This window comes from Hippoglossus hippoglossus, chromosome 5 (assembly GCF_009819705.1).
Source record: "Hippoglossus hippoglossus isolate fHipHip1 chromosome 5, fHipHip1.pri, whole genome shotgun sequence".
NCBI lineage: Eukaryota > Metazoa > Chordata > Actinopteri > Pleuronectiformes > Pleuronectidae > Hippoglossus > Hippoglossus hippoglossus.
Window position 1 is genome coordinate 21,416,915 of NC_047155.1, and position 13,610 is coordinate 21,430,524.

Sequence of the window (13,610 nt, forward strand, 5' to 3'; positions counted from 1 at the left end):
TAATACCTCAGTCAGGGAGCCCGTGGTGGTGGGGGGAGAATTTCTCGTCCTTCTCCTACAGTCCACAGAACAACAACCACGTCGATCAGGAGAAAAGAAAATCCAATCAGGTGTGAATGAGTGGAAGGAAAACCAGTGCAGATTCACAGCTCCTTCTCCTCCTCACCCTCCCCTTCCTCCTCCCATGCGTCTGTCCTCTGTCCAGCTTTGGCTTTGTGATGCTAAGCTAATAGGAGCTACGCTAAGCAGCATCCACATTGGCTTATAATGCTCTCCGTCTCATACAAACACACACACACACACACCAGTGCTAGGCTTCTGTCTCCCTCTCTTTCTCTCTCACTGACTGACTGAGCCCCGCTGTCTCTAGTCTTGCAGGCTTCTACATGCACCCGCCCACCTCCCCCTCTCTCTCGCTCGCTCCCTTTCTTTCACTTGGTTGTTCACCCCTATTCTTTCTTGTCCTCACAGAGCCCATCAGATATTATTGTTCCTCTTCCTCCTCTCCCATCACCTCTGTTTTCTTTTCTCTCCCCCCGGATAGCGATGTCCTTACACGCACAAACCCGTGTTCTGAACGTTTAGCAAGTTCCACACTAGTCATCCTTGACCAACATGTAAAGAGGACAGAAGTCAGGGGAAGAATCTTAAAAGGAAATGCAGAGGCAGATGGGGACTGCCTGGGAAAAGTCCTGGGCAGGGGGGCATGGACAGGAGTGAGGCTAGAGCCGTGTGAATTTCAACACAAAAGAATGAGTGCAAAAGTTAAAATTCCAGCAGATGATGGTAAAACAAATCCACCAGGATGTCAATAGGAATGAGCAACATGTGCATAGAGCCTCAAATTAAGCACATTGGTCAAAGTCAAAGTGGTAAACTGGCACTACCCTGCCATTTTCATGCTCTATGATCAGAGGAGGGGGATGGGAGTGAGAAGATATAAAAGGGTGGTGGGTCAAATGTCGCGTGATGTTCCGTTCTATACCTCAGATAACCCTTAAATAGAAACTAAAGTGGCATTCCAATAGTTAAGATTATCCAAGGATGTCAGCATACCTACCAAATTCACTTGGTGTGTGAGTGTGGTGTTGATGGACTCTATTGTTCCACAGTGCAATGAGTGGAAGAAACAAAGGAGCAACTCACAGTTGGAAAAAATTAAAAGTTACAGTGAACTGTGTTGAGTCGACTCCAGTAGCAGCTCAAAAAACCAAAAGATTAATTGTTAAATCTTTGGACGAAATGTTGCCTCCTCATAAGTTCTTCTTTGGCAGTAACTTCTCAAAGCCACAATGTAATTGATGGATGTCCTGCAGAGAACTTAGTATGATTTATTTTGGTACAAAACATTAATTACTGTAACAAATAACTGCCACAACAGCACTATTTAACTCTTTTGTGTCATCCCATTGTTAGTTCTCAATATCTGCAGTGTCATGGTTTGTCAGCATCTTAATGCACAACTAGGCCTTTTCTGAAAGCTATATTATATGTATTAATAAAGTTATAAATAACTTGAGATATTCATACTTTATATTTATGACTTATGAGACATCATGGATATAATAACCTTCATCTAATCTGACCATGTGTATCATGATCTCAGTTGCAAATAGTCATTAGTTATTCTAATAGTGTTTAGTTTCAATGTAATAATATTGCCAAGTTGTAATTTTTTGTTTGGTAAAACTGTGTCAATGGTTAATTGTACCAGTGTCAGACTGATCATCAAATGAAACAGTATGAGCTGCCATTGCTGCAAAATGACATTTTTCATATGTCAAAACAGACTCATATCACACAGAGGCAGAAATAAGCATCCGAATTTAGAAGTACATCCTCTCCTATCTCCATGCCTCCGTCCGATAAGTGTGTGCAACAGTGTCAGTGATTGAGTGTGTGCTTACAATACATGCACCAGAGTGTGTGGGCGGGGCAGTATGGTGCTATGAATCTGGGGGACTTCTCCCATCATTCACTCTGTTTGACAACCTTTCTTAGATTCCTGCTCATGGTGTGTTAGCTACAAAGAAACTTCCCCACCAGCATCAGTTCAACTCCTATTGTTTCCCTCCCAGCATATGTTTGGTCTACCTGCTGCATGCTGGGAGCCCCCACAAATCTAACTAAAGCTGCTTTCAGACATATACTGAACTTCCGAGATTTCTGTGGAGGAGGTGTATTTGCAGAGTTTCTAATGACTTTCTCCGCCTGGCCCCCTGGTACAATGTCAGCAAAAAGTCCAGCAGAGCCAATGTGAGAACACAGCAGGAGATCCTCTGCGGGATTCAGATTCAGATTTGAGTTTGTGGTGATAAGAGCCAACGCCAGTGTCGATGTGAAGATTGAGCCAGGAGGTGATTAGTCTTACTTTTATGTTACTTCTGGACGGACCTAGGCTAGCTGTTTCCCCCTGTCACCAGCCTTTAGGCTAAGCTAAATTAAATGTCTCCTGGCCCCAGCTTCATCTCTAATGCACTGATATGAAAGTGTTATCAATCGTTTCAACTCACTCTCTGCAAGAAAGCAAAATATTGTTGTTTTTGTCTGCTTGTTTTACATGGTAATAATTTAACGTATGTTTAACAATTAAGAAAAGCATTGATAACAGTAATCTAACAGTATTAAGAGCCAACACCCGTGTCTTTGTGTTGTGAAGAAAACCACGTGATCTCCACAGCTGAGTAAATACATCACTTCCTGCCTCTGTACCCGGCTGCTGCACCTCTCATCTGAATAATTCAGAGGATGTGTTGCTGTTGTGAACGCATCTGTTAAGAGAACCTCCTGCTGCGTAGTGCATGTGTGAAAAACAAACTGCAGGTAAAGTCCGGACCCAATTCTCTGGACTTTTTATGTCTGAAAACGGCTCAAGTCTAGATTCACCAAAATTGTTTGTAACTATGGCCATTATATCAGTTGTGAGGTGGAGTCCAGTACAGAGCAAAGCAAACTATGTAATTTGTGCAATACAGCGTAGAACTGGTATGACAGGAAGGACTCGTCATTACAAAGTCATGTCTCGTCATCCCTAATGTAATGCATGTCAAACTGTTGACACACACACACACACACACACACACACACACACACACACACACACACACACACACACACACACACACACACACACACACACACACACACACACAGAGTATCTGACTGACATAGTCTTCACAGTTTCGTCTTTCTTGATTCACCACTTTTTGCTTTTCAGGAACGGCGCAGTCATTCTCAAAGTCAGGGCGTTTCTTTTGTTTCAGGTGACAAAGTGTGATTGAATCTGTAGATGATATCTGTAACCTCACCAAACCAACACCATGCTGCTTACACATCACACTGTAGACGCAATCACACACAGGAACATGCCCATATCAAACCACACAGTTATGTATGGCAGAACCACAACCCACATCATGTGTACATATGTTTATGTTAGCTTGACTAGCTAACCACAGCCAGCGTTGATTGGATAATGTGTGTGTTTTTGCATCTCTCTCTCTCTCTCTCTCTCTCTCTCTCTCTCTCTCTCTCTCTCTCTCTCTCTCTCTCTCTCTCTCTCTCTCTCTCTCTCTCTCTTCTCCACCCATCCCCCCTCCTTTCACCCCACTCCCACACCCAAACTCCACCCCACCCCCATCTCCAGCCCCGAGGCTTCAGCCCCCACCTCCCTCTGAGCTGTCCTCTTAGCCTATATACAGGTTGTCCAATCGTCTCTGCTGCCCGCCCCGCGATTCATCACACACTTGCACGTGCACATGAACACAACCCTCTAAAACCTCGCTCATTTGGGAAACGAAGCCCGAGTCGTCAACATCACAACAACCACAGCAGACAATGCTGCAACTTGCCTTGATGCAGGAGAGACCAGAGCTTTCAATTCAGGGCTCACATGCACAGAATGCTGAGCTCATAGAGCATATAGACCAAACAGAAATCCCTCTCCTCTTCTTCGTCTTATTCCTCCTGCTACTGCTCTGAGTGACTGGCAGGAAAAATATGACTAGAAGGAGAGCGATACAGATGGAGAAAGGGAGCAGCAGCAGCAGCGAGAGGCAGCGGTGTCATTAGTTGGTGGGGGGGTCAGGAATGAGAGTGGGAAAGGGGGGTGGAGGGTTGGCGAGGGATAATGGAGATTGGGAATGCTGAACGTGCGGACGGGGGTGACCACAAGGGAAGCTGACGGACGCCTCAGCTGATGGGGGGAGGGTGGAAGAGCTGTGGCTCCAAATTTTTAACAGGGTTATGGGAACATGAGTGGAGAGACTGAATAAACTGTCTGAAGGAATGGGTAATGGTTCTCAAAAGTGTTGAATGAGGTATTCAAATGTTACATCTGTTATATTTATATTATAAATCCATTTAAATATATGCTATATATCCTGATAACTACTGATGAACATACTGACAATGTATACGTTTTCGTCATTTTTAAACTAGCCAAACATAACTTGTATTATCGTTTAATTTCTACCTTTTTACATGAAAACCATATCTTGGTTTTTGGTTTGCAGACATATTGTAATGGTGGAGTGCATGGGTGGCACAGAGTAACCACACACAGCATGCCAACCCCCAAAACTAGAATCCCCACCCTGCGGTTGTATGCCTCCAATAACCAGTGCAGTTTCAGTCTACATACTTTTTTCCCCAGACTCGTACAAGGTCAATTGGCCTTTACTTTTGAAATCTAAATCAGTTAATTTATGAAACCAAGTGACAATTGGTCAAAATGTGAAGAAATTCCCTCAAGACAGACTTGAGATCATGATAGAGAGGCCAAAAACTTGTTTTTTTATGTTTTAGTGTGACCTTGAACCTTGACAACCGAAAGTCTAAGTGAACATTTTTGTCAAATTTGAAAGGACTTTCTCGGGGTGTTCTCTCATGAGTTCATGAGGTAAAAAAGGTTTTGTGTGGTCACCATGACCTTGACCTTTGACCCTTTAACCACCAAATTCTAATCTGTTCATCTTTGAGTCCAACTGAATATTTGTACCAAATTTGGGAAAGAAATTCCCTCTAGGTGTTATTGAGATAGCGTGTTCACAAGACTGGGAAAGACAGACAACCAGAAAACATTATACCTCCGGCCACAGGCTGTCGCCGGTACACAGGCAAAACAAAAATAGTTGGCAGTGATCACTGGTGTAAAGCTCAGTGAGGGATTGTGTCCCTACTGCCTCCACTCTGACTCCTATTGGTTGTTTAGAGCCACAGTGTGAAGCAGGCTGGAGTTTAAAGAGCGATGTCACAAACCTCCACAAGTATTAGAGAAGCCACTTGGTGCCCAGTGAAAAGAAAGGTAGAAACATGTTGCATCGTATTACAGACAACACATGGCATCTAAAGAGTCTCTAGGCTAGCACCGTGACTTGGCAGTAACTGTAGTGCACTGGGAATTATCCATTCCAGAAAAGTGGAAGAAAATCTTCCCACAAGAGTGTAGGACACACAAACAAATAATAAGCTGCTGGCCACACGTACGAGATGACTAATGAAATCAATGCATGTTTGTACTTGACTTAATGTGATAATTGTGTTGAAACACTACAACAGTTGCATGTGTTGTATCAGTAGCAGAAATGACAAATAATATGAAGATTATCTTAAATTAAAATGCTAATCAAATATAAACACTTTTAATAGGAACTTAAAGTTTGTTCTGACTTTGGTCAACAAAAGATCTGACGAGCGCTGAATCTCCAGAGCAGTTTCTGCATGTATGGACACAGTCAAGATTAGTGGGTATGTACAGTATCAGCTGAGCTAGTTCCTGGAAACAGGAGGGACTAATGTACACCTGATATATTCCAAGCCCCAAAAATATCAATTGAAAAGATTCGCCATTCATTTTGAGCTAGCACTAATGTGGTTCCAAAAATGTGCAGAAATGGTAGTTGTGACCATTTCTGCCTGCATGTAGAGGCAGGAGGGGCTCCAGCTTCCACGGACACACTTCTCCATCTGTTTCTCCACCTGCTGGCTGTGCATTAATCACACCTTCACCTACACCTACACATGGACAGTACATTGAACAGCCCTCGGACATATGTCAACATGAACACACACTGACCTCTTACAATCGCAGGCCAAAGCAGTCCACGCAAATCTATCTCACTTTCCCACTTAGAGTAAATGATTGTTGCTTTCAACACAACTGCTGTCTTAAGTCTTGTATTGTTCTGTGAGTGTGAAGGGCATTAGAGAATATTTATGCATTGACAGGGCCCACTTTAACATAACCTCCCATTAAGGGGAAAAAATTAAGATGTGGCAAAGGATTTATAAATTTCATGAGCCAACGAGTCTCACACTTCTGTACAAGTGCACGACAACAAAACTTTACAGTCCTATAAAACATATGGCCTAGGGAACACCTTCATGCTTTGTTTACTGCAAACAACACCAGGATTTTTTACTGGTGTGCATTTGACCACTCAGTGATTAAAATGGCCATTATGGTCAGACCCCCATCCTCCAACAGTGTCTGGCTGACATATGGCACTGGAGGTAATGCAGATAAAGTCCCTTAAACAAGCCTCCGTAATACAGAGAGTAATTTGCGTGAGAGGGCCATGAATAAACTAATTGAAAAACCAACGGATGAGAACTATTAAGGGAAAAGCATGGGTTTGGGGAAATAAGAGAAGCTTTCAAGTCCGAAATTAACTCCAAAAAAATCCAATATGCTAAGTCTTTGGAAAATATATTGTGATGGTGGAAGTGAGAAGTAATTACCAAGAAAAAAGTTGTTTAAGGTTTTGATGAGGTCTGAATATTCCAAATTGAATTGGGAACAGTAGTCCATTCAATTTGCAGTAGGAAAAAAAAGTATGAAATGTGTAGCTGCAAAAATGATGCAATTATTCACTTACTTGATCAAAAGATAATTAATAAGTAACTTTTTTTATTTAATGGATATTCTTACATTATATTTAACAGACTATCTTATAATAAACTGAACTAAATTCAATCTTAAATTCTTACTCCAGTGTTAAACAACAATGACTGTGATCTGTGCAGTTGATTTCATGCAGCATGTGATACTAATCTTACAGTCATTGTAGGTGTTTATCTGCTTCCCAACAGAGGGAGCAGCACTTTTATCAGATTTATCACTCTGTTATTATGGTGCTAATGCTACATTTCAATGTCTCTAGCATCGATGCTGTCTTGGTTTGGTTGGTTTTCACAGCAGGGAAGTATAAAACGCTTCACATGTCTACTTAAGTTTTTGAGCAGCAGCAGCTACAAAGGGAGATATCCAGCGTCAGGAAACAAATGTGCCTTTAGATCTTTGCTGTACGACAGTCAGAGGGAAAAGAGTCAAAGACTCAAGCCTCTATTCCTGGATTATGAGATACCAGTTGAGATGAGATACCAGTTAGTGATAGAGGGTGAGGGACTAGGATGAAGCCACAACGTCTATAATTACTGGTGCTATTGATCCTGCGGCCATGAGATACTGGGAGCCTCTTCACTGTGGAGTCACAAGATGTTTCCTCTAACTGATCGAACGATATTAGTAAAGCAAACACTGTGCTGACCGAAGTGATGAAAGGTGGAGGCTGGATGAGTTTACATTAACTTGCTATTTGTTAGCAGCTTGGGAGGCAGGTGAGAAAGTCCATTTTGGGACGAACAAGGATAAGTTTAACAGATCAACCCACAATGTGAGGGAGCTCGGAGAAAAATATGAAATTATCAGCCAGGATAAATGATTGGCCAGTGTTGGACAAAAGGCAAGGCGGACCATTCTTGGACTAGACTGAAATAATCTAAATTAATTAGATAAACACACAAGGCATATGTGTGAGGCAGCTATGGATCTAAAATTGAGGATGCCTGGAGCTCAGACAGTGGCTCACACTGACATAACCAGGTTTTATTTGTTTTTTATCTGGATACTCACAAAATTAAAAATAGGTCTTGTTCAGACCTGCTATCAACATAATTCCTGAGAAATCCGATCACAAGTGGACAATGTTAAGTTCTTCAGCTCAGACCTGTTATTAAAATGTTTCCTGAATATTTCTCCTGTGACACATTCGTTGTTTGGGTTCGCAAAGACCAAATTAAGCAGTTTTTACCCAGTTTGAGATTACAGATGTGCGAGAGAGAGAGAGAGAGAGAGAGAGAGAGAGAGAGAGAGAGAGAGAGAGAGAGAGAGAGAGAGAGCACGAGTGGAGTCAGGGGGGACTGAATGAATCTTGTGCAGCTCTGCTTTGAAGATAGATTTGACCAATTTCAAAAAAGTATTAATCCTTATGTGGTGATCATTGTTGATATTATGGTGACAAACAAATCAATGCATGGACACTGAGAAGCGTAAAAAATGTTTGATTCATTGCGGGTCAGAGACATCAGCTGAGTAGGGGTCCTTCAAATGTGGCCCAGGATGCATTTGTGTTCACAAAAGATTGTGGCCACATGCGTCCCACCTCTGAATGTAGTTGAGTGATCGGATCTCAGAACGTATTCAGGATGCATTTGACTGCGTTCAGACCTGCACTTAGCACTGACCACTTGCAATTGGATCACTCAGGACAGATGTTAATACCACATCTGAACAGGGTGATAGACTTCTGGGTTACAGCAAGGTCTATGTGTTTTAACTCAAATAAACAAAGTGTCAAAAGCAATCAACAGGATTTGGAAGAAAAAAACTCAATGATGCCTGAGCATAAACACAAGCTTACCAGGAGAAACAGGAAATAACAAAGGTAAAGACAGAACAAGCTGAAAGAAGTTCAAGGACTCACAAGGCACGGCGTGACGGTAGAGGTTGTCTCGGATGGTCTGCTGCAGTTCGTGGTCAGGCGAGGACTTCTGGAAGCGCAGGCTCAGATAATGCTTCAGGTCCTTGTTAAGCTTGTTTCCTGTTGTTGGGGAAACAAACAGGAAAACATATGATAACTGCATCAAAACAGCTGAAGCAAAAACACACAAGGCTAGCAGTCACATCAACACGGTTATAATTCATAGTCAAGTGTCAAACAGCCCCACAGCTCCCACAGAAAGAAATACTCAAGTTTACCCTGCTACCACAGCAAAGCTGGCCGCTGAGTGCATGGCTGTGAATTGTGCACTTGCCATTGTAACTCAGAGGGGTTACTGGCCGTAGACTCTCTCCCAGCAACCAGCCAAGGCTCGCAAAACCTAAGACTGCTATAGCGCTACAGCTAGCACCGCAAATCAGCCCTCCCACTGCTACGCCATCTGGACCTCAGACACACATTACGCTACTGAGGGGCAGCTCGGCTGGAAAGTGTCCGAATGTGTGTGTGTGCTTGTGTCTGAATGTGTGTGTCTGTGCTGCCACTACAGTGAGTGTCCACATTACAGGCATGTGCAAACACAAAACAAACAGAATGACATGACGAGTAACGGAGCAGAGATGTGAAATGCATCCTGTCTGCTGTCACACAAAAGGAAAAAATGAGATAATTTACCTAATGAATATGACAATGTCTTGATCCAAATTCAACAACAACGCTGCTGCGGGCAACAACAAACATCTTATGACGTTCTGTATTAGTACACGTCCCATTATTTACTATACAAATGATTTATCTGCCGTCTTTGCTTGGCTGCTGAGATCAGTTTTGGTTGTCTTGGGCAAACAACCAGTCATAAAAGGCCCTGGATCCTGTTTCCATGGAAACTATGTGTATGTGTGTGTGTGTGTGCATCTGTATGTGTGCGTCTCTCTCTCTGTGTGTGTGTGTGTGTGTGTGTGTGTGTGTGTGTGTGTGTGTGTGTGTGTGTGTGTGTGTGTGTAAAATAAGATGATTGAGATTGCTAGCGTAGTACAGAAGAGCAGTCTGTACAGTTGGCAGAATAATTGTAGGTTTATATGATAAAAACACAATTGAAGCACAACTGGCACATCCCACAGACATGATACAAATTCGTTGTTTTTTTTAATGTGACCCACATCTCTATCTGTCATTCATATAAACATGCATGAGAAGATCGCAGAAAGCTAAAACCGAATTATGGTCACGTTAGGGGGTTGGAAGCTGTTGGGCTTACCATAAAAATGTTAATATAAAACCCAGGAATAAATGCAAGAAAAATAATATTGCTTTAAATTCAGGATTTAAGATGAGTATAATGCTTTAATTTGGTTCCTTTACAAAAATTAGGATTCATTACATCTTTTGTGAATCCAGGCTCTTGAAGTAACAGGGGATTAATTACACTCTTTGATAAAGGCTATATGATGAACCACAATAGGCCTCATACTGATGTGACCGTTTAGTACAGTCTGTGAAGAAAGGTTGAGTCTTCGCCCTGTTGCCTGACCTCTCCCTGAGAGGAAACGCTGCTCCTGGCCCCGTCCCATCCAGACACATCACTGTGGTGTAATCCTCACAACAGGTCACGAGCCAACGCTCAGGCCAACAGTGAGCCCCTGATGTGCTGTGTACACACATCAATTACTGGAGAGCGACGGGTATTCCTCACAAGCAGACCTCCAACTAACCCTCTGACCCTGTGAGTTTGAGGGGTTTAGGACATTAGTACCACTTGAAGCTTGTTTTCTGAAACTGTTAAGGTGACCTGAAGTACAGTCTGAAAATTTGACCCAATGTCCACAATTGACATAGACAGGTTGGAACCAAAGGCTGACATTAAAACTCACTTTGACACAATAGAAAGCAGTTCAGCCAATGAGCGTTTCATTGAAATGAGTCTGTCTTTACGTCACTCATAAGAAAAACAAGCAAATGCAGAAGACCACAACACTTTTGAATGGCCTGCACTGAGGTGTCGGCTGGAACCAAAGTATACATGAACTCCAGGAGTTAACACATTTTGTGGCAACCCAGAGTAATGTGTTGTTTCTGGTGTGAGGTCAAATACCATTCCACCACATTTCCTTTCTCTTTTCCTGTTCTCGCCCATGACTTAAAACACCATCAGACTCCTTTGAATCCACTCTCATTAAGTCTGTGGATTTCAGTGTTTTGGTTGGCTGCAAATCAAGTCTAGATTTGTCCAAACATAGCACAAATACAGTTGACTATGTTATCCTTGAATTTCAAATTCTGCAAACGCCAAACCATGAATCTCGCCCATCTAATTCGCACAAATGTCAACTCTCACCTCCATTTAAGCCTTTAAGGCAGTTAGTCAGCCCATTTAAACCAATGGTGAGTATGTTAACACCATAAGTAACTAACTGCTACTATGTTGCCTTGATCTGTTTTGGTACTGTGTATAGAATGATAAAACATGCTAGCTGTGATGGCAAACAAAGGAGGCAAATCAAAAGTATAATAGTACAATCACATTCTTATTTACTCCCTTATTTGCTATCCCGATATTGAAAGGCAATTTTTTAAAGCAGATTTTTGAAGCAAAGTTCTGACATTTGACCAAGTTTGCACATGTTTAATTGACCAATCACTCATTTCAATTTGATTCATATTCAACCAATCGCAGAGGCATGCAGGCAGCAGGACTGGGCTGAGAGAACATTTGGCCCAGCAGCCACACACCCAAATCCCTCTGCAAACACATAATTAGAAAAGACATATCCTTCAAACACGGCCCACCTGTTATAGATTTTCCATAAGCCCCCTAAACCGAGCAAGATTTTTGGGAAGGAGACACGCAGTCCATGGCAGAAGGAAAGTGGGGGTGAAGGGGTTTATGCACGAGAGAGAGTCGTCATCAGAGTTATCCCCACAAAACATCAAAAGAATTTTAGACACAGCTCAAATGTAAAAATGCCCCACTACTTTTCCAGGCATCTCCCATTGAGCACACCCCTGCACCCCTGAGCTCTGATCATCCAGCCAAGGCCCTGCTCAGACATGCAGAGCCAGAAATGGCACCAGCCAGACCCTCCGCTGGCAGCTGACATCTGTATTCACAGCACGGAAAAAAAAAAACTTCACTGAAACTCGATCCCCCTGCTCACTGGGCCACCGTAGTGGGAAAGGAAAGGTTTGACCGACTTCTGCTGACTTGGAAATGGCAGAAGACTTTGGTTCTATACGAGTCCTTCACGCTCCACATGAGCAGCGTCATTACGTAGTGTAGAGCCCCGGTTATTTGCTTGATACTCAAATGCTTTAGCTATGTTTACGCTACATGATTGTCTCTGTATGACCTCACTGTTGTTCCTGAAATTAATCATAGTTGTGTGTATGGTTAAAAGCTGAGGCTGTAGATTTAAGACTTCAAAATTCAAACTTACCTTCGCCTGATTAGTTTAACTGGAGGAGGCCCTGTAGTTTGATTTAATGTTTGCTTTTAGAGGAGCCTTCACAAGTTACCTTTCCTATCTTATATGCAGAATTTACATGTTCACTAAGGGCAGATATGTCACAAATGTTTTTCCATCCATCTCTCAAATATTTTAGTACGGACTGAAATATATACTGTCTGATAGACTCCCATGTAATTTTGCGTGACCATGGTCTGCAGAGGATGGAACCTGCTGACGTTGGTGATCCCCTGAACCTTCCTCTCTGCAACCATGAAGTTGACGTTTTTGATGGAATGAAATAACTCAACAATTATTGGAAATGTGCAACAGGAATTCATGGCTCACTGGACTTGAGTCATGGTGACTTTGACGAACAGTCGCTTGGCCAATAAAAATCAGTATGAGACATATCATTGGTGTTAATGTTTGGTGATATGCATTTATATGAAATCTTTTATTTTAGATAATAATCAATGCAGAACAGTTATGCATTTATGTTTATATTTTACATTTAAACATTTTTTTTAATTTTCTTAAATTCAAGTTTTTGTTTGATTATGAATTCTAAGGAATCAATGCCAATTTTTTTTAATATGTATGCATATATCAGTATATTTTTTACTCTTCAATATCGATATGCCCCCCTCCAAATAAAATTCCATATCTGACTCTAATGATCACCTGATGTTTTATTCTATTGACACCAGCAAGTCAAAAGTTTCAATTATCCACTGAATAAATGGCTGGATATAGGCTAAATATTTGGCATCAAAATTCTGGGGATGCATTTCACTTACTTTGATGACCATCTGAAATTCCTTACAGAAAAATATTAGAAATTTTGGATTCCCATGAAATTTTGACAAAGATATGAACGTCCCCTGCTAGATGATTTTTCATCTCTCTGTTGATCCCTGGACATTTTTTCTACCACCATTGTCAAGTCCAAATTTGCCTTAGTCCAATATTTACGGCATTTCATGTGTAATGTTGGCCAATGCTAACACAAGAAAAATTTAATCAGCGTGCCGCTAAAAATCTGCATGCTAGCATTGTCATTATAAACATTCTAACATGCCGCCTTTGGATATTTATGTGATGTGCACAGATTTGTACTGCAGGTTACAATTTATTGCATGCCTAGGAATAAATGTAATAAATACTCTAATGTCAATCAGCAAACTGGACAATGGCAGCTACAATTACCGTCTTAACACAAAGCAACAGCCTAAGTAAGAAAGCAGTAAATATGCTAGTGTGCCAGCCTGTTTCACACTAAGCCAAGTCAGATTTGGCAGAGTCACCATGTTTGGCTGGAGACTGACTGTATTATCAATGTAGAAAACACAAACAGTCTGGCATGCAAGGTAACAAATAACTTTTT

The 13,610-nt window shown here is 41.8% G+C and overlaps 1 protein-coding gene across 8 annotated transcripts in view; it reads right to left on the minus strand.

Annotated features, from left to right (window-relative positions):
- Positions 1 to 13,610, minus strand: part of magi1b (membrane associated guanylate kinase, WW and PDZ domain containing 1b) — a 140,423-nt gene that overhangs the window by 71,158 nt on the left and 55,655 nt on the right. For all 8 annotated transcript variants that reach the window (XR_004613788.1, XM_034584765.1, XM_034584762.1 and 5 more), the window contains exon 2: positions 8,766 to 8,882. Coding sequence is in view for 7 of the 8 variants with exons in the window: in XM_034584765.1 (XP_034440656.1) it covers positions 8,766 to 8,882 (117 nt within the window). In the remaining variant the exon portion in view is untranslated. The remainder of the gene's footprint in view (positions 1 to 8,765; positions 8,883 to 13,610) is intronic.